At 65.7% G+C, this 20041-nt stretch overlaps 3 protein-coding genes across 5 annotated transcripts; all 3 read right to left on the bottom strand.

Moving 5' to 3' along the window:
* Positions 1 to 14: 14 nt before the first annotated feature.
* Positions 15 to 9822, bottom strand: RABL6 (RAB, member RAS oncogene family like 6). 2 transcript variants are annotated; one of them, XM_056132977.1, is made up of 15 exons: positions 9505 to 9822; positions 4357 to 4491; positions 3893 to 3940; positions 3746 to 3798; positions 3513 to 3604; positions 3260 to 3400; positions 3080 to 3185; positions 2263 to 2366; positions 1723 to 2018; positions 1497 to 1641; positions 1226 to 1411; positions 962 to 1151; positions 694 to 874; positions 543 to 604; positions 15 to 472 (listed from the first exon to the last, which is right to left on the bottom strand). In XM_056132977.1, the coding sequence occupies exons 1-15, from the start codon at positions 9632 to 9634 to the stop codon at positions 284 to 286; spliced, it is 2058 nt and encodes a 685-aa protein (XP_055988952.1). In that variant the 5' UTR covers positions 9635 to 9822; the 3' UTR covers positions 15 to 283. The 2 variants fall into 2 exon arrangements, with proteins under 2 accessions (XP_055988952.1, XP_055988951.1); XM_056132976.1 differs by having other exon boundaries at positions 1226 to 1414; positions 9505 to 9821.
* A 541-nt stretch (positions 9823 to 10363) lies between these two features.
* On the bottom strand, positions 10364 to 15470 carry CCDC183 (coiled-coil domain containing 183). Of its 2 annotated transcripts, none has more exons than XM_056132983.1 (14): positions 15376 to 15470; positions 15175 to 15296; positions 14933 to 15010; positions 14691 to 14858; positions 14522 to 14626; positions 13703 to 13825; positions 12066 to 12194; positions 11949 to 12003; positions 11764 to 11864; positions 11449 to 11609; positions 11183 to 11351; positions 10991 to 11101; positions 10820 to 10922; positions 10364 to 10488 (listed from the first exon to the last, which is right to left on the bottom strand). In XM_056132983.1, the coding sequence occupies exons 1-14, from the start codon at positions 15443 to 15445 to the stop codon at positions 10376 to 10378; spliced, it is 1608 nt and encodes a 535-aa protein (XP_055988958.1). In that variant the 5' UTR covers positions 15446 to 15470; the 3' UTR covers positions 10364 to 10375. The 2 variants fall into 2 exon arrangements, with proteins under 2 accessions (XP_055988958.1, XP_055988959.1); XM_056132984.1 differs by having other exon boundaries at positions 11949 to 11994.
* Positions 15471 to 16687: 1217 nt separating this feature from the next.
* On the bottom strand, positions 16688 to 18041 carry TMEM141 (transmembrane protein 141). Its single transcript, XM_056133035.1, has 5 exons — positions 17956 to 18041; positions 17691 to 17757; positions 17537 to 17620; positions 17316 to 17425; positions 16688 to 17024 (listed from the first exon to the last, which is right to left on the bottom strand). The coding sequence occupies exons 1-5, from the start codon at positions 18007 to 18009 to the stop codon at positions 16923 to 16925; spliced, it is 417 nt and encodes a 138-aa protein (XP_055989010.1). The 5' UTR covers positions 18010 to 18041; the 3' UTR covers positions 16688 to 16922.
* Between the last annotated feature and the right edge of the window lie 2000 nt (positions 18042 to 20041).

Raw genomic sequence — 20041 nt, 5'->3', positions numbered from 1 at the left:
GCACACAGGGGCAGTCGCAGTAAAACAGGAGAACTTTATGTGGTGGAGTGTCGGAGGGGCACAAGAACACTAGCAAGGCCCCCCTGGGGCCCTGGGCAGTGCCCCGAGCCTCTGCTGCCCAGCGGGACACTGCGCCCGGGTGCCGGCCAGGCCTCTCCCGGGAGAAGGACCTTGCTGCCTGACGGCACTGCCCCTGTAAACTGCCGCAGTCCCATCCCTGAGAAGCGCTGGGGCTGGCTGCCCGCAGAGCCCCGCCAGCTGCCTACTGTCCCTCTGTCCCTGCCTAGAGCTCCTCGTAGTCACCGCCACCGCGGAGCTGGCTGGCTGCGGCCCCGCCGCCCAGGAAGGCCTCCAGCTCATCCAGCGCGGTCTTCTGGCTGCGCGGTCGCCGCCGCCGCCTCTCATCCTTGTCCTTGTCCTTATCCTTGTCCTTCTTGTGCTTGCTCTTCTTCTTGGTGGTCTTCTCTTCCTCCTGGGGACATGGGGGTGGTCACGGTGGAGGGGCCAGGAGCCCTGGCCGCCCCCACTAGGTCCGGAGGTACCTCTCTGTCCTTCTTCTTCTTTTTCCTCTTCTCCTCCCTGGTGGGGGCTTGGCCTTCCTTATCTGCACAGAAGGGAGCCCTCAGCACTGGTGGGGGAGGGGGGTGCACAGGCGGAGGGGCGGGGGGAGACAGGGGCCAGGGGGCTGGCTACCTTCCTCACTGCTCTCCTTGGGGGCCGCAGCCTCCAGGCCCAGCCCAAAGAGGTCAGAGCTGTTCTTCAACCGGAAGGTGGGGCCTGGGGGCTTGGGAGGCGGCGGGGGCTGGGCAGGGCGGCTGTCCTCAGGGTCCTCATCAGACACATCCGAGGGGTCTTCTCGCACTGGAAACTCGCCCTGGAGGAGCAGCAGATGGGGTTGCTACAATGTGGCCCCATCAGGGAGGTCCAGCCCCGGAGCCATGTGGGCGGCCTGGGCCCTCACCACGCTCCGCTGGGCCTCCGAGTCGCTCTCAAAGTCGGGGTCGTCCATGACAAAGGACAGCATCTGGGCGGCGATGGGCCCCTCAGGGTCACTCTCAGAGGACACGGCTGGCTCGTCTGGACCCTCCACGGGGGGGCCCGTGGACCTGGGCGCTGCAACCCGGGGTGGCCTCAAGACCTTCGTGGGGGCCCTTTAGGGATGAAGTGGCTCAGGGAGCTGTCCACTGCCCTGGGAGCATGTGTCCCCGCCCACGCCCCCCAATACCGTTTGGTCTCTGGCTCTGAGCTTTTCTGGGGGGCCAGGACTGCAGGGCGTAGGGCCTCCGGTGCTTCCTCCTGGCTGGGCAGGGGCCCCGTGGGCAAGGGGTGCTTGCTGCAAGGCTGATCCTCCAGGTCCACATCGTCCTGGAAACCTGCCACCATGGGGTTCCCTCCTGGGGCTGCCTCGTCGCTGCTGGAGGGGGTGGGGAGTCAGTGCCTGGAGAACAGCGGCCCAGACGGTCCAGCATGCCTGCCCCCTGCAGGGAAGGCCATACCTGTCACTGTCCACCACTGCAGCTCCGGCTGGCCTGTCCTTTGGGGGGGCCGTGTCTTCCAGGAAGTGGCGGTCAAGGCCATCTTCGGGAACGAAGTCCTCCACATTCTGGACCATGGCTGGGGGCTCTGTGGCCAGGGCTGGCTCTGTGGACAGTACTGACGGGCTCAGCAGGTGGGGAGTGGGGGCAGCCCCAACCCTGCATGGTGGGGTCTGGTGAGACCCACCTGGGGGCGGTGGAGCCACCTCGGCGGCCGCGGAGCTGGTCCCAAACAGCCGGGCAATTATGCCGCGCCGGGCAGGGTGCGCCAGGGCCTCTGAGGGGGCCGGCGGGGGGGGCCCGGTCGCAGGGGCCTGCAGCGGTGCGGCTGGGGCAGGCTGGGGCGTGCTGGGGCTGGAGCTAGCAGTGGCCATGGCAGTGGGGGCCGCCACCGGGGACTGGGCGCCAGAGGACGGGCTTTGCCCGTTGGCCGTGAGCGGGGCTGCGTGGCCACGACTGCGTGCCTCCATCATCTCCAGGAAGCTGCAGGCACAGGCGGGGGGAGGGTGAGGCATGGCCCTGTGCTGGGGGCTGGGTGGAGGAGACCTGCCTGTGCGGGGACAGTGGGGAGGGCCTGTGCCCAGACCTGCTGTTCCCCAGCTCTCCTGTGGGGTCCCCAGCAGGCTGGCGTGCAGCCCAGCCCGTCCTGCCCCCCCTCCCCTAGGACAGGCCGCAGGACCCCCGTCCCTGCATGGAGGGGCCCTGGGGCCCTGCCCACCCGACGCACATGTCGTAGTTCTGCTCCTCTGTCTCCTGCTGCACGGACAGCTCCTCCAATGTCGCGTCCACGTCCAGCTGGTTGGTCTCCAGCTGCCGCAGCAGTGTCTCCCTCTGCAGGCAGGGGTGCAGACCCAGTGGGCGAGCGGGCGGTCTGTGGGTCCCAGACCACCTCCCACCTGGCTCGGGACAAGGTGCCCATGCCTCGTCCCCCTTCAGTACAAGGCTAGGTGGGTCTGCTGCCAGCCACAATCAGGGTATGGACCAGGGTGTTGCACCAAGCACCACTGCTCCAAGGGAGGGGGGGACGCGCTCATCGCTGACAGAGGGCCGAGCACAGCCCCACAGCCAGCCAGCAGGGACCGGCTCCGAGCACTGTTGGGGTGGCTGCAAATCACAAAGCAAGTGGACGCAATAGCCACTGAAAACAAATCCTTGGACGGGAGGGAATCTGCTTGCAGCTGACCCGGTCTCAGTCCCCACATCGCACACGGTCCTCTGAGCCCCGCCAGGAGAGATCCCGGCTGCAGAGACCGGAGTGACCCCGGGCACAAAAATAAAGCAGAAGCCAGGAGTGGCTGAAGAGGACGGGACGGGACGGGTCGCGACGCCAGCAGGTCCAGGATACAACGCAGCAGTCGTGCTAAGCTGCCAGGGGTCTCAGGAGCCAGAGCCCTTGCTCCCGGCCCCAGGCTCCCCGCGGCCCTGAGTAGGCCTGAGAGGTGCAGGCAGGGCACTCGCCCTGCATGTGGCACCCTGCCCCCGAGCTGAGGTGTGCTGGGGGCGGGCACACTGCAGCAGGGGCCAGGTGTGGCCGTGCATCTCACCTGGAGCTGCAGGAAAGGGATATTGAAGAACTTATGCAGGTATTTGAGGCCAAAACTGTTCTTCATGGAGGACTCGGCATAGCGGAAGTAGGAAGCGCCCGGGGGTCTGTTCAGAAAGGGCTGCAGGTGAGGCTGGGTGCGGCGGGGCGGGCAAGCCAGGGCCGTGGGGGCGGTGCCCACCTGTCCAGGCTGTCGATGAAGTGGCGGACGTCATCAGGCAGGATGACGCGGTGTGCACCCATGTCACGATAGTTGCCCAGCACGCACACGGGCACATGGGGGGGCACCTTGGGCAGCTCCCGCATGATGTAGCTGAAGGTCCTGCAGCGCAGGGGGCAGACGCGAGGCTCAGCCGACCCTGGCACAGCGCTGCCGGCACCCGACCCCGGCTGCCCTCAGGAGGCCCCTGTAGCCCGAGGGACGCGGCCCTCACCACTGCTTTGTTATGTCAAACATCATCACCACCCCGTTGCAGTTTTTGTACACGTCCAGGAACTCGGCGTCCAGGGCCATCTCGGACTCCGCCTAGGGAGGTAAGGCACTCAGCCGGGGGCCCACCTCGGAAGCCCCACGTCCTGGGAATGGCCGCCCAGAGCCGTCAAGGGCAGGGGGCAGGAACCACAGGTGTCACCTTGCGCTGAAAGGGCCAGTGCACCCCCCCCTCACCTCCTGGGGGTCGTTCTCCATCTTCAGGCCATCGCTGCGCTTCTTGCTTTTTCCTGATCAGTAAACAGCAATGCCATGCCTGAGGAGACCAGCCCCTGCCCCCGGGCGAAGCTGCTGACCCGGGAGGTCTGAAGAGAGACCACTCACCCTTATCGACCACGTCCCAGACCTCCACCTTCACGATGTCGTCGGTGGCTGGGGTGGAGAACACCGAGGTCAGCCTCTTCCCGGCCAGGGCTCAGCCGCACAGGGGCCGGCTCTCCCGTGTGGCTCGGCGGAGCCCGCACTGGCCGCAGGGGTGGCCACTGCAGGTCAGCTGGGAGCGGGCAGCCCACGCTGCCCATCACTCCAGGCCCTGGAGGCCCCAGGGCTGCAGCATTTCTGCTCCCGCCCACCGGCCTGCTTGGGAATGGGGGAAGGTGGAACCCGGAGCCACGGTGGCTCCTGGGGGTGTTGCTGCCCTGGGTGTCCAACCCAGGCCCCGGAACACACCAGCCGCCTCCAGGGCGCCCCCACACCCAGGCTCCTGCAGGCCTGCAGTCTCCATGGCAATGCCTGGGGAGCATCCGGGGGTGGTGACCTGGACCTCATGCCCCACCAGCCCCGCTCACTCTTGTAGCTCCAGTGGATGCTGGTGACGCGGATCTCCTGCGTGGGGATGTACTCCTCCACAAACGCCTGGCCCTGCAGCCGGTGCCACAGCGCCGTCTTGCCGGTGTTCCTGTCCCCGCGGATCACGATCTTCACTGGGGGGGGGAGGGGCTGTCAGGGGCACCCCGGGCACTGCGCCCCACACACACCCCGGTGGCCCCCAAGCCCCCGCCAAGGCCCAGGGCTTGTTGGGCAGTGTGGACTGGACCTGGGGTCCTGCTGGCCGCCCTCATGCCACTCTGGCTGACACACACCTCGGGTCAGGGCTCCCAGCTCTGACTGGGCCCTGCGGCCACCAGCGTGCCTGTAGCCCGGCCTCCTGCCCACTCGAGCAGACCTGACTCCGGCCAGGCGGCTCCCTGCCTTGCCTGTGCTGACCTCGCCTGAATTTTCTCTGGTTTGGGGACCATACTGGGTGGTGCGGGGTCTGGCAGGGCTGAGCAGCGCCCAGGATGACACCCCTCGCCACAGGGGCCTTGGCAGCACACAACAGAACAGACTCCTGTGTTCCACGCCACGCCACGACATGGTTCCCGCTGCATGAGTCCCACAGCCAAGCCCCCAGCACCACACACCAGGGCTCACGTCTGAGCACAGTGCCAGGAACATCCCTGAGTATTGCCAGGTGTGGCCCAGACTGTGCAGGAAAGAGCAAAATTCAGAAAACTCCTAGAATTTGGTCAACACGACACACATTTTTTATGTTTTGGTTTGGGGCTACACACAGTGGTGCTCAGGGCGGGCTGGGACTCGAACCTGGGGACAAGGCCAGCACCTTCCTCACTGTACTCCTGTCCCAGCCTCACAATCCGAGGCAGAGAAATCAGAAGCTAACTGCAGAAAGACCCCCAATACAAGAACTAAACCCCCAAACTCAGAGTGCCGTGAAGGCACCTGGGAGCTGGTACGGGGCTCGAGTGCCTGTGCCAGCCCAACACCGGGGCACTGAATTGTCAGCACGTGCCCGAGAGTCTTGGGGCAGCCCCCTGGGACGGCCTGGTAGCCAGGGACCCCTCTCAGCACTCCCAGGTGGCCCCAGCCATTGGTACTAGCAGTGCTGTCTATGGGCGCAGGTCTGCCGCAGTGAATTATTTATCGCTTTCTGGTGTCCGGCCCTGGAGCCCCTCCCTGGGCCCGCTGGCCTGGCACCGCAGGGACAGCAGGGGTTCTGCTCTGCTCTAGGACTGCCGGAGGACTCGCCAGTCTGGGCCTTTCGGCGCCTCAAATGCTGGGTGGAACCTGCCTCCCCCATGGGCCAGAGCCGTGGCACAGCTGACCCAGGTTCTGTCCCCAGTACCACATCAGGGCCCGAGTCCGTCCAGGAGTGATCCCGAGCACCCATGGGGTGAGCCCAGACCAGAGAAGCTGCCTCCCGCATCACGAGCTGCAGCTACTCCCGGAGACCCCAGAGTCACTGAACTGTGCTCTAGGGCTGCAGTGACAACCCCGGCAACCCCGTCACCGTGGGGGTCGTGCTCCTGCCAGCCCGATCGCTAACTGCAGGGGTGCTGACGCCCGGTGCTCGGTGGGCCTCCCCCAGGTCCCTTTTTGCGGGATCTCTCCGAGAGCCACCCGCGTGTTCCACATGCCCACACGGTAGCGTCTGGGCCGTCTCCCTTTCCCGCCTCTTCGCTCCCCCTGCTCCGTGCGGTCTGCCTCCATCTGCTGCTCAGTCGCCCCTCGGGAGCCCGGCGCTGTCGGCTCTCCTGGCCCGATGCAGCATGGCGGCCTGCCCCTGTCCTGCTCCTGGACGGCTGGCTCCCTTCCCGTCTTCCTGAGGAGCTGCTCTGCGGAGCTGTCAGTCAAAATGTGTTTTACCTGGCAATATTCCCTCCTCGACAGCCACAGTTCTCATGGACAGTTTTCCAAAGTTGCCCTGTACCGGTTTCCCGGCCCCCTGAGACTCTCTTGCCCGCCACCCTGAGGGCGGGTGCCACCCTGCCGGCGCCAACCCTGGCAGCCCCGCAAGGGCCCACTCAGAACAGGTGCAGCGTGAGGGAGCGCCCCCTGCTGGAAACGCGGGAAACCCATGTCCACAGACCCACCGGTACCCATTTTGTTTCTCGTTCACACTTTTCAAACAGCCTCTGGCAGCCCGTGTGGCCATGCCCTTCCCTGGTGCCCTGCAGAGTGCGAGCCCCTGCAGGCAGCACCTTCTGGCCAAGACTCAGTTTTCTGCACACAGGGATTGAAGGTGTCTGCCTCACATGCGGCTGACCTAGGTTCCATCCCCGGCACCCCAGGGGTGAACCCTGAGCATCCAGAGCTGCTGAGGACTTACTCCTGGTGGGGCTCAGGGGCATATGGGGTGCTGGGGATCGAAGGGGATCGGTTGCTTACAAAGCAAATGCCTGCCCTGCCCTGGCTGCTATACTATCGCTCTGACCCTGGAAACTCGTTTCCACAGGACACTGAGGTCTCTGCTGCTGATTTTCTTGGGTTTCCCAACCGTGACACTGGGTGACAGGTGGGGGTCCAGGCCTGAGCCCAGCACTGCCCATGCATGGTCACGTGTGGCCACAGGTGCATGGCAGGGCCCCCAGCAGGCGCCTGGTGCTCCTTTCGACTCCTAGTTGGCCAAGAAGTGTAGTTGGGGCCAGACGACAGGAGAGCGAGGCAGGGCCCCACCAAGCGCTGCCTTGGTGGGGGCTCCTGCCGTTCCTGTCGGCTGTTCTCCGCACTGCGCCTCAACTCTGGCACTGGCACTCGGTTCCTCCGCACCCCTGGCGAAGACCAGGCCCGAGAGCAGGACAAACCTAACCCCTGGGCTGTCTCTCTAGTACCCCCAAAGCTACTCTTAATACCCGGTTGAAACCGCCCTGTGCCATCCTGTCCACCTTCCTCCTCCTGCCCTGTGCCATACCGGCCCACCACACCGGGCTTGTCACTGACTGTCACAGACCCCATTCATGCTGCAGCTGTTCGGCGTGGAGCTGGCCCTCTCCCAAGCAGTATGGCACCAGAGACACGGCTTAAAAGACCGTCCACGTGCTGCTTTGCACGGAGGCCCAGGTTTGACCTGAGCACCAAGCTGGGAGCGCCACTGGACACCGCCAGGTGTGGGTCAAAACCCAGAGGAAAGACGCAAACCCACGTTTGTCTCTCTCCTCTCTAGCCTCTCCTTCTTCTGCTACCTGGGTTTGCATCTCACCAGGCCAGCAGGCATGCAAGGACGGGGCTGCAGATCATGAACAAAAAAGAACTTTCTCAGTCCCCAACAATTTCTTTGACCCATAAATTATTCAGAGGAGCTCTAAGCCTGAGGAAAAGCTCTTGCCCCTTCCTGGCTCCACAGCTCCGATTTCACCATCTACATGACCACCAGGAACGTGTGCCCGGTGCTCTGCACGCTGGAGGGACGGCGTGGGGCTGGCAGGGGATGGGTGCAGCTGGCTTTTCCCCAGGACTTCACACTGGCCCTCTGCCTGTGTTCCCTCTGCCACCCAACACTGCGCTGGGCAGAGAGAAGGGTGAAAAAAGGTCCCCTGCACTGCTCAGTCACCTGGACTCTGGACCCTGCACACACACCCTGTCCTGCTCCCCCCGGGGTCCCTGCAAGCACCCCTGCACTGTTCTCTCACCCAGGGGCCCCGCAGCAGTACTCAGGGCTCACTCCTGGTTCTGCAATCAGGGATCACTTCTGGCGGGGCCAGGGGGACCATATGTGGTGCCGGGAATGGACGTGGTATCCATGCAAGGCAAGTGCCCTCCTGCTGTGCCCCGCTCACTGCAGTGCTGGCCACGGGGTCCTGGAGCCCAGGCTGTGTGCTGCGGCCACCCAGGCCACAAGGGGTGACGCGGCCCGTGGAGCTGGCCCCTGGCCAATCTTTCTGATTCCGACAGTGGAAATGGAAAGCTTCCCTTTCTCTTGAACTAAATTCGCTTTCAACCTCTGAGATGCGCAGGCAGATCGAACAGCGGTGGGGATGCAGGCTGAGCGACAGGGGTCTGAGTCCAGAAGCACCTGGTCCCCTGGGCACTGGAGGATGTAGGGGTGTTTGAACTGTCAGCCCCTGGGCACCCTCATCAACTCTTGGGAGAACCTCCCCCTCCCTCATGGAAAGATTGGGGGGCTACATCCAGCAGTGCTCAGGGATCTTTCCTTGGTGGGGCTCAGGGTACCAACCACATGGAATGCCAAGGATCAAACCTGGGTCAGCCATGTGCGAGACAAATGCTCCACCTGCCGTATAATCGCTCAGCCCCCAAACCCTACAGTTCTACAAGGTTTTACTTATGGAACCAACAACATGATGTGGCTTTATCTGTCAAGAGCCTCGAGGCCAGGGGCTGTCGCAGGACAGCACACGCCCACCACACAGGCTTAGGGCACAAGAGCAAGGCAGAGGGCAGCAGCAGACCAGCTCTGGCGCTGCACGCCAGGCCAAGGGACCCCCGAGCACGGCGGGGAAACAGCCTCTCCTGGGAGTTAAAATCTGCTCGGGTCTCTGAGGGGCTGCGGCCCCCGCCTCCTCCCGCCCGCCTGGGCCACGGCTGTCCTGCGCTCCAAGTGTCCTCCGCGTCTGCCGTGAACACCCGCAGCGGGCTGAGCGCAGGGATGGGCGCGAGCCTCGCACTCCCTGGTCTCGGACCCATCCCCAGAAGTGCCCCCTGGGCGCGGGGCAGTGTCCCGGGAGCTCCGCCGGGCCTGGCCAACGTCCACGCGCTGACCTCGGAGGCAGACAGGTGCGGTCCCGCCCTGACCAGCGCCCCCTAAACTAGCCTGAGCCCCGAGCCACCTGTCCGGGGACGCCCAATGACGGGTCCCCTCCCGGGACGGAGGCTGCCGGGGCCTGTCGCCCACCTCGCCCCAAAGGGCCGGAGCCTCCCACCCCACTGGGCGCGCCGGGAACAGGCCCGACCCCGACACGGGCGGGACGGCGGGGTCAGGGGTCGCCGGGAGGGCGGGGCCGGGTCGTCCGGGACAGCGGGCAGGAGACGCCGGGACGGCGGGGCAGGGGTGGCGGGGGGGGGGGGGTCAGGGGTCGCCCGGGCCGCCGGGTCGCGTCCCTCGGCGCCCCGGGGACAGCGCGCGCAGGACGGCGGCCCGGGTCGCCGCACGCGGGGTGAGGTCTGCGGACGGCGCTGGGCGCGGCCCGGCCACTCACTGTTGTACTGCACGCCCTTGGCGAAGCGCCGCTGCAGCGCCTGGTTCATGGACTGCAGCCCGGCGGGGATGTGCTTGTCGCGCGCGGGCGCCGGCTCCGACCCCACCAGCTTCTTGAGCGCCGAGAACATTCTCCCGCCCGGGGGGGCCGCGCGGCCCGCGAGCTCAGCTCAGCGGCGGCGGAGGCGGCGCGGCGGCGCGGCGCGCACCATGTCCCGGCGGCCGAGCGCCCGCCCGAGAGGCCTCAGCCGCGGCGGCTCCGCTTCCCGCTTGGCAGCGCCGCCATCTCGGCGCCGACTCGGCGGGGCGGGCGCGGCGCGCGGTTACGGGGCACCGCGAGGGTCACGCGCGGGGCGAGGCTACGGGGCGCCGCGAGGGTCACTGCATCCGGACGGGCCTACTGGGGCCGCGAGGATGACGCGTGCGGCGGGGCGTGGCTACGGGGCGCCCCGAGGGCCACACGCAGGGCGGGGCTACGGGGCGCCACGACGTCGGTCTCCGGACGGGGCTACGTGGCCTAGAGGTAGCGCGTGCGGCGGGGCGGGGCTACGGGGCGCCGCGAGGGTAGCGCGTGCGGCGGGGCGGGGCTACGGGGCGCCGCGATGGCAGCGCGTGCGGCGGGGCGGGGCGCCGGGGGCGGGGCTACGGGGCGCCGCGAGGGTCATGCGCACGGTGGGACGTAGCGTGCGTGCGCGTTGCGCGGCTCTGTGCAAACCCAGGCGCGCCTCTTCCCCGGTCTCCCGCATCTGCCGTCCCAGTTCACGCGATCGCCCGGTTCGCCCGCAGAACTTCCTTTGCGATCACACCTCTGAGCCGCCAGCCGTCCTGGAAAAACGTTTATTTGTGTGCGGCGGCGAGGCGGGCCGGAGAGGTCACCTCCTCTTTTTGGACCCCCGAAGCCTGCCGCTTATCAGCTCCTGCGCTTGGTTCTTGATCTCGGCCCGCGAAGGCACGTAGCTCTGGTCCGCCTCGCTGAATAAGGTCTCTGGAAGGCAGGGAAAGCGCCTCGCACTTGGCGCCCCCTGTCTCGCGCCTGCTGGGAGTGGGGGGGCGTGGGCGCCGGATGCCGCAGCAGGCACCCGCAGGCCGCTACGGGCCAACACCAGCCCCGGTGCCGCTCCAGGAACCCGAACCACGATGCTGACCTGCTGGCCTGAGCCCCCCTCGGCCCCCAGATGCGCCCAGCCCTGGCGAAGGCACCCGCTACCCCTGCCTACCAAGGTCACTTCCATATGCAGAGTCCCACGGTGCAGTGGACGTGCCCCTCTCCATCCCCATTGCCCCACTGTCCCTCCATCTGCCCCTGGACCCTGGACCTATCACGTCTTCCTCGTCCTCCAGCTCCTTGAAGCGAATCCTGTAGTTGAGTCTCTCCTTCAGCGTGGAGGACTCCAGGGCATCCCTCACCTTAGCGCTGATCTGCAGCGGGAGGCAGGCTGAGCTCCTAGGGCGGTGGTGGTAGCCGCCCCTCCCCTGCCCACAGCTACCTCCTCTGTCTTGGTCAGCATCTGTGTCCTCTTGGCCAGCTGCACGAGCCTCTCCTCGCAGTACGCCAGCTTGTCGAACATACCCAGCGGCTTTGGAGGCAGCACTGCCTTCTGGGGCCGGGCAGGACCTCGTCTGCGCTCTGCCAGGGGCCCTGAGTGGAGCCCACCCCGACCTGGCCTCCCTGCCCGCACCTGGGCTTCAGGCAGTGTGGCTCCTATCAGCCGGAAGTAGAGGTTGTTGACGCCCATCTCCATGGTCAGCAGCAGTTGCTGACGCTTGACCATGCTGGCGTGGGCCAGCTGCAGCCGCTCCTGCTCGTCTCTCAGTCTCACCTGAATCCTCCCCTCCGCCGACTTGGAGCTGCCAGGTGTGGAGGGACGTGAGCGGGCTCCAGCGCTCAGGAGGGGCTCGGCACCTCTGCACCCACCCCTGGTGCAGGGTTGGGTCCCTGGAGCACCTGACCAAGGAGGGGGCTTGGCGGAACTTCAGTGCCATCTCCTCCAGCTCCAGCTGCTGCCCCAGGGCCTGCAGCTGTGCCTGCCGCTCCGTGCACTCCCGCATCTGCACCTCCAGGTTCTCCTCTGTGTGCCTCTGCGCCTGGAAGCGCCCAGTGATGTCCTGGGGACAGTGGCAGGCATGATGCTCTATTGATGCTCTGTCGGCCGCTCCCCACTCAGCAGCCGCACCCAGGGCTGGGCAGACCATGCCTTCGGTGGGCACAGCAGTTGGGCAGGGCTGGGGGAGCTGGCAGGGGAAGGGCCTGGCGGCCTACCCAGAGGTGTGAGCACTGCACGGAGCTCTTGACCTGCTCCACCAGCTTCCTCACGGAGTTCTGGTACTGGCTGTCCACCCTGCTGGGCTCTCTGCTCTTCACTGGCAGGGCAGAGGGAACACGGGCAGTGCGCGCTCAGGCACCCGGCCCAGGGCGGGAGTGCCTGGGGTGGCGAGCTCACTCACCCCGTGGGCTGCTGGCGCTCAGCGGGCTGGAGGCGAAGTGTCTGTCCTGCTGGCCCTAGGCGGAGGGGCGCCGTGAGCAGGGCTCGGCTATGCGCCCACTCCCGGGCCCGGGCTTACCTGGCGGCGGAACTTCTCGCTCACGTCCCTGGCACGGATCTTGTCGTTGACCCGCTTCTGCTGGCTGAGGCGCTCCTCCCGGGCCCTGCGCTCCTCCATGAACGTCGTCTCCATCTTCTTCATGTTCCTCTGCGACAGGGAGGTGCTGGTGCGATGTGCCCCATGGCCCCACCCCACCCGGGCCTGGACTTCACGAGTGGCACCTCAGGGCCTGGTCCCCCCACTGGCCTCTGCCTGATCCCTTGCCGTCCCCCAGGCGCCTCTGCCCTAGACTGGCTGCAGGTGCCCCACTCTGCGCTTGGCCCCAGTCACCGTTCCCCTCCTTCTGCTCCCCCTTCTCCATTTGCTCCTCCGCCCTCTCCTTCTCCCCCTCCTCCTCCTCTTGCTGCTCCTGCTCCTCCTCCTCCCTCTCCTCCTCCCCCTCTTCCCGTTCCTCCTCCCACTCCTCCTCCTGCTCCTCTTCCCCCTTTTCCTCTTGCTCCTCCTCCTGCTCATCTTCCCCCTCCTCCTTTGCCCCCTCCTCCACCTGCTCCTCCCCCTCCTCCTCTTCATCCTCCTGCTCCACCTCCTCCCACTCCTCCCCTTCTTTTCCCTCTCCTTGTCCTGCTCCTCCCTCTCTTCCTCCCCTCCTCCCTTTCCTCCTCCCCGTTTCCCCTGCTCCTCCTCCTCCCCTTGCTCCTCGCCCTCCTCTTTCTCCTCCTCCTCTTCCCTTGCCTCCTCCCCCTCCTCTTGCTCCCCCTGCTTCTCTTTCCCCTTCACTCCTCCTCCTGCTTCTCCTGTTCCTCCTCCTCCCTCTGCTCCTCCTCCTCCCCCTGCCCCCCTTTCTCCTCTTCCCCCTCTCCTCCCCCTCCTCTTCCTCTTGCTCCTCTGCTCCTGCTCCACCCTCTCTTCCCCCTCCTCCTGCTCCTCTCCTCTTCCTGTTTCTTCTGTTCCTCCTCCTGTTCTTCCTCCTCCCTCTGCTCCTCCTTCTGCTCCTCTTCCCCTCTTCTCCCCCTCCTCCTCCTCTTGCTCCTCCCTCTCCCCTCCTTCTCTTTCCCCTGGTCCCCTTTTCCTCCTGCTTCTCCTGTTCCTCCCCCGTTCCTCCTCCTCCCCCTCTTGCTGCTCCTGCTCCTCTTCCTCCCCCTCTTGCTCCTCCTGCTCCTCATCCTCTTCCCCCTCTTCCTCCTCCTCCCCTCCTCCACCTGTTCCTCCACCTCCTGTTCCCCCTTACTCCTCCCACTCTTGTCCTGCTCCTCCCCTACTGGGCCTTGCCCCATAGCTTGGCCCCCTGGGCATGGTCTCCCTGTTTCCACATCTAAGTTGTCACCAGACCCCAGGCAGGGACCCTCTGGCTTCCTGGCTGAGTCCCCTTTCGTCCACCATACTGCTCCATGCCCTCCTGCGTTCTCCTGGGGTTGGTCCTCTGCACCTGTCAGCCCAGCTCCGCCTCTTGCTCACTCCAGTGCCCCAGCCTGGGCAGTCGCCCTTCCTCCGGCAGGGGTCCCCTGCCCCACCTCTGGCCTGCCCAGTGCCTTGAGGCCGGGTGGGGAGTGGGGAGTGACTGACCCCTGCCTGGCTCCCCTCCCCCCCCCCCCCCCCCCCCCCCCGTCTTTTCCGCCTAGGCGGGTGAGTGGCAAGTCCCCGTTGGCTCGGCTCACCTTCACCCCATCTGTGATTTTTATGGCCTCCTGGGACATGGCCGTCATGTCCGTCAGCTCCAAACAGTAGTCAGTCACTTTGCTCTGCAGCCTGTCCAGCAGCTTGGGGTACCCACACAGCATCTGCGGCGCGGAGCAAGGGCTGCCCAACTGCCGCGGCCCCTTCCCAGCCTGGCTTTCTTGGGAGGGTTGTTGTTCGGATTGTTTGGGGGCTGGCGGTGCTTAGGGCTCCTGGCTCTGCACTCAGCAATTTCTTCTTTGGGGGGCTCAGGGGACCCTGTGTGGTGCTGGGAACGGAACCCAGGCTGGCCATGTGCGAGGCAAGCGCATTCCCATCCCCATTCCTGCCTCTGCCCGGCGATGTCCTGTGACCCCTGTAGTGACCTGTGCTGGCCCCCATTCTGGGTGAGCCCCAAGGAGCTGGTGGGTGTGTCTGGGACCCCAGGCTCAACCGGCCTGAAGCAACGGAAAGGAAGGATTTCGGGGGCTGGGCCACCACCCGGCACTTGCAGGCGGCTGTGACGGTCGCCCCACGGGGTCTCAGAGCCCGAGGCACTGGCTGGCGGTGCGCCCCTGCCGACCCCCCAGCGTGCGGGCGCGGCCAGGCGGCCTTGGGGACGGCTGCGTCGGGTTCGGGTCACGCCCGCTAGTGCTGTGTCGGGTTTGGGTCGCGCCCGCTGGTGCTGTGTCGGGAAGGACGCGCCCCGGCCCCGCGCGCACAGCGGGCACTCGGCCCTTGGCGCGCCCCACGGCTCCCAGGCTGCAGGAACGTTCCGGAGAGGCCGGCGGGGCGGCGCGGCGCGACGGCCCCGCGCTCACCCGCCGCAGGTGCTCGCGCAGGCGCTCGTAGAGCAGGCGGACGTGCTGCGTGGCGGCGATGAGCGTCAGCTTCTTCTCGATGCTGTTCTCCAGCTGGCGGATGGCCTGCGGGGGCGGGCGGGCTGAGCGCGGGCGGGGCGCGCGCGCGGGGAGGGCCGCCCCCGCGCACCTGCAGCTGCCGCTGCGCCTCCCGGGACGCGGGCCCGTAGCCGCGCGCGCGCGCCAGCTCCCGCCGCAGCCGCTCCAGCGTGCGCCCGCGCCGGCGCGCCAGGTGCAGCAGCGCGTTGTGCGCGTTCACGCGCTCCAGCACGAGCTTGCAGAGCTTCTCCCGCACCACCTGTGGGCGGCACGGCACAGCTCGGGGGCCGGGGGGCCGGGGGGCCGGGGGCGGGCGCGCCCCCCTCCCCTCACCTCCACGGTGCTGTGCGAGAGCGCCAGCTTCAGCGGCAGGTTCTTCCCGCAGGCCTTGGAGACGATCCGCTGGTCCGACTGGGGGGCGGCACTGCTCAGGCGGGCCCCCTGCCCGCGCCAGCCCCACCGCGAGCCGCAGGCCCCCCCGGCCACCGCGATCTGCACGGGCGGGACCGGAGAGGCCTCCCAGTGGCCTCTGGCTGGTGGCGGCCGGCCCCTCGGCCGCGCGCGCCCCCGCTCACTTTCTGGGTCAGGGCCCACTCAAGGGCCTGGCGGCGGACGTCCCCGTGCAGGGCGGCCAGCGTGGACAGGTTCCGCTCCGTGTTCTCCTTCACCGACTGCAGCTGCAGCGCCCGGCATTGCTCTGCGGGCGGACGGGCTGCTGTGGGCCCCGCGCGGACAGAGGCAGTGCGGGTCCCGCTGCCCCTCGCCCTGAGGCTCACCCTGGAGTCGCGTGATGGTTTTCAGCTCCTGGATCTGCTCCTCAGTGTTGGAGAGCTGGTTCACCTCCATGGTGGCAGCTGGGGCCCTCCGCGGGACCCCCCACCGCCACAGCTGGCTAGAGAACAGGTGGTCTGTGGAACGCTCGCCTTTGTGGGTTCGGGGTTCTGAGCACCGGGGGAACACCGGAACCCCACTCAGGGTGCGGCACCCATTCCCTGCCCCCGCCGCGCCTTGCGGCCAAGACAGCAGCTGTGCCGGCCTCATCCGCAACCAACAGTCGCTCCTCCTGGGGCTGCTTCGCGGCCTCCTCACCCCGTCACCCCCTTAAGCCCAGCCCCATCTCTGAATGGTCATGTTCTCAGGACCCAGGGTGGACAGAACTCGGCCCCTAACGTGGCCACCAGTCACTTTCCTTCATGACACTCTATTTCTGGCTTTTTGAGGTCTCACCCAGCGATGCTCACGGGTTACTCCTGGCAGTGCTTGGGGGACCCGATGGGATGCCAGGGATTGAACCCGGGCTGACCCAAATGCCCTCCGGGTACTATAGCTCCTGCCCCTCACTCTGCTTTTAAAGGGCCGTGGCCCAGAGCGAGTGCACAGTGGGGAGGGGACTATTCATGCAGCCAACCCAGGTTCAAACCCTGCGCAACCCTGGCTGTGACTCCCCCAAAAGGGAGGAGACCCGCAGGCAATGCCCAGGGCCCTCTCTGCCCTCTCCAGGGGCTGGTCCCCCCTTCAATCTTCTGTCAGGCCAGAAGAGGCGCCAGCCAGGGTGTCTCCTCAACAGAGAAGTCTGGAGTGAGTGGACACACCAGTTGCTTGCTCTTTGTGGCACACAGGACTGTCACAGGGGCAGAAGAGACAGCAGCTGTCCTCCTCCCTCCTCCTGCTTCTTGGAGCAGGCGCAGCCCTCCCTGGCACGGGAAGCCTAGGTGGGGCCCGGGCCTGACTGGGTTCAAGGGGCATGCTGTGCCACGCTGACCGCCGGTGCTCCATAAGCATCCTGAAGGCCAAGAGGGCAGGGGCGGTAGGTCTGGGCCCTGGGCCTTGCTTTCCTGTGACTGGCGTTCTGCCCCTCCCGGAGGGTGTGAAGTGACTCGATCTGGCAGACAGCTGCTTTCGGGGCAAGGGATGTCGGCCCTGTCTCCCCTCCTGGGAGCCTGTGTCCATGCTGCAAGCCTGTTCCTCACCAAGCTGCAGAGCAACCCAAGGCGCAGGAACCTCGTATCCTGGGGTCAAGCCCTAGAACCCCCCAGGTCCGTCCTCCAGTCCCGCAGGAAGGCAGGAAGGGACACTCGTCAGGAATATTCCCATGTGACTTGCCTCCTGATGGCTTTTGACTAGTATTTATTAGAGTCACCGCGGGGACGCCTGCATGCAGTGTCCAGGCACCAGAGCCAGCGGTGGTGCAGGCCACCCTGCACAAGTGTGTGGGCAGCAGCCAAGCCCCCTCAGCTCCAGCACCTGTGTGCTGGCTGCCTGTAGGAAGCCCACTGTCCCCGACCTCGTTGGACCAGGCTCGGAGTTTGCACACCATACTGGGTCACAGGGAGGCGCCCCGGGCTGGTGGCGGGCTCTGGGGGCTGTGTGGGAATCCTGGTCCCTGGTCTCCTTCCCGTGCTACGGCTCCCCTAGCTGCGCCGGCCTGCAAGAGGAAGACGGGCACCTGTGACCGAAGGCCAGGCCTGAGCCCGTGCTGTGTGCCAGGCAGGGCAGACGCAGGCGCCGAGCAGTGATGGGCAGGCCCTGGGTGCTGGGCAGGGCAGGGCAGGCCCAGGGTGTGGGGCAGTAGCAGCCCCCAAATCTCTTTCCCTGTCACCCTCCCGGCTCCCTCCCCTTGGGACAGGGGCAGTGTCTATGGACCCCTTCCAAGGCCTTCCAGCCCCCACTTCCATGGCCGTGGGCCCCGGTGATACTTACTGGCCAGGACCCTCACCTGTGTGTCCCCATCTGCTGGGAGCCGGCCAGTCTCCAGGAAGACCCAGAGGTCACTGCACTTCTGTGACTCCACGAGGGTCACCCAGTAGCTGCCCACGGAGCCTGTGACTGAGGGGGCGGGGCCGGGAGGGGGAGAGGGCAGAGGGGAGGGCTGGGTCGGGACCCCGGTCGAACCCCCCCCCCTCCGGGGTCCACGTGCAAGACGGGGCGGATACCCACCCACGGCCACCAGCACTCGCCACCGGAACGGGGACAGGAGCTTCCACGGGAGGAGGCTCTGCAGGCCGAAGGTCGCGCCGGTGCCTGCGGGGCGGCGGGCGGTCAGCGGCTGCGGCCCTGAAGGACAGGGCCAGCCCCATCCCGGCCCCTCTACCTGCCACGAAGGCCGCCAGGCCCCGCATGAAGGCGGCCGACTGGCAGGCGGCGTACTCCCCGAGGCCCTGCGGGAGGCGCGCGCTCAGAGCTGTCCTCGCCGCTGGCCCCGCTGCCCTGGCCGCGCTCTGGCCAGCCCCCGCGAGGCCCGGTCGGACGCCGCGCTCTGCCCGGTCGGACGCCGCGCTCTGCCCGGGGGGGGGGGGGGTTTCCTCGCCCCGCTACGCCCCCTAGGCCGGCCCGGACTCCCAGGCCGGCTTTCTCACCGGGTGTTTGGCGGCCACGCCGTCGTCCACCCGGGAGAGGCCCAGATTGACCATGACCGCACACACGCAGGGATTCGGGCTGGGCGAGGGGGTTGGGCCCAACGCTCGCGCCTGCGCAGAGACAGGCTGGGCGAAGGGGCGGGGCCTTGTGGGGCGGGGTTGGCGCCGCGCCTGCGCAGAAGTGGCAGGTCAGAGAGGCGGGGTCTAGGTCACCAGGCTTATTTCCATGTAGACCAAGGTGGATCCGTTCCAGAGCGATTGCACAGCGCGTACGGCGTTTTCCTTGCACATAGCCCGCCAGGGTTCGGTCCCTGGCACCCCATATGGTTCCCCGATGTCTCCAGAAATGATCTCTGAGCACAGAGCCAAGATTAACCCCTGAGCACAACCCGGTGTGGCCCTCAAACAACAAAAAAGTATGGTCACAAGTATTTAAGGTTGAGCTACTTGAAAACCACGGAGTGTGATAAGTCAAAGGATTATTTGGCAAGTGAACTCCAAAACCACTAGTACACCATGGCTGGGGGCCAGTTCTGAGAGCTAGGGTCCCACCATATTATCCTGGTGTCCCGGGAGCACAAAACAAGCTGGAGAGAGAGATTCACAAAATGGAGAGCCGGGGGAGGGGGGGGGGGGCGTTTGCCTGGCATGCCGCCGACCCGGATTCGATTTCCAGCATCCCATATGGTCCCCTGACACCGCCAGGGGTGATTCCTGACTGTAGAGCCAGGAGTAACCCCTATGCATCGCCAGGTGTGACCCAAAAAGCAATAAAAAAAAAAAATGGAGAGCGTGGTGTGCGAGATACTTGGAAGAAGGCTCTCAGAGGGAGAAGTGGGGTGGAAGTACCGGCAGACAATCTTGCAATGAACTCTTTGTTTTGGGGCCACATCTGGTGATGCTCAGGGCTAACTCCTGGCTCCACACTCAGGAATCCCTCCTGGTGGTGCTCAGGAGACCATATGGGATGCTGGGGATCAAACCTGGATTGACTGTGAGCAAGGCAACTATCCTACCTGCTGTCCTATCTCTCCAGACCCTATCTCTCCAGACCCTCTCCAGATCTTTGAGTAAGCCTGGGCAAGTTCTCTCTTCAGAAGGTTCCAGAGGCCTGTGTGGCTATAGTGCAGGTGAGGGAGGGGATGGACTGTGTGGCCAGAAGGGGCTTCCCAGGTTGAGAGGCCTTGCCTGGACCTAGCAGGGATGCAGGGGGAGATGTTTTCAAAGCTTTAACCTGGTGTTTTTTTTTCTTTTGTGGGGTGAGGGAGACTGGGCCACAAAAGCAGTGCTCAGGGGTCACTCCTGGTAGTGCTCAGAACTATTCACAGAGCCGGAGATGGAGATGGGTCACCTGAGGAGGGCAAAGCCTTACCCGTTGTGCTGCTTCTCTGCTCCTGCTTGAAAAGAACGATTGAGGAGCTGGAGCAATAGCACAGCGGGTAGGACATTTGCCTTGCATGTGGCCAACCTGGGTTTGATTCCCAGCATCCCATATGGTCCCCTGAGCACTGCCAGGAGTGATTCCTGAGTGTAGAGGCAGGAGTGACCCTTGTGCATCACCGGGTGTGACTAAAAAAAAATAAAAAAGAAAGAAAGAAAGAAAGAAAGAAAGGAAGGAAGGAAGGAAAGAATAATTGAGTCTTGAGAGCTCTGTATAGATTGTGAGGTAAGTCCTTGCCCATGTGTTTTGTACATGGTTTCGTGGAAAAGCTTTTAGTTGATCATTGTGGGTGGGGCAGTGTCCCTGGCAGTTGTAGTCACTTGCTTCTCTCTTCGAGGGGCTGAGGGTTTTTTTGCCACCCTCTACCCACTTCCACTCCAGAAGCACCATGTTGTTGGCCCTCCAGGATGATGCCCTGTGACTCCTGGAGCCATTCACTGCTCTGTGGTGCCCTGGGCACTGTAGGTGGGGACACTAGAGGTTGCCTGGAGAGGCCCAGCCGGTCTTGGGCCTGGCCCGCAGCCCCCTGCAGCCTGGGCGCCTCAGGGGCGACACGCCCCCCGGATGCTTATGCAACTTGTGATAAGGTGGCTGTGATACCATAATCCTGAGTCCCCACATACCTGCCCGGGGCCCATCTGGGGC

Source organism: Sorex fumeus, unplaced genomic scaffold (assembly GCF_029834395.1).
Source record: "Sorex fumeus unplaced genomic scaffold, SorFum_2.1 ptg000095l, whole genome shotgun sequence".
NCBI classification, from domain to species: Eukaryota; Metazoa; Chordata; class Mammalia; order Eulipotyphla; family Soricidae; genus Sorex; species Sorex fumeus.
This window is presented reverse-complemented; position numbering and strand designations above follow the sequence as displayed.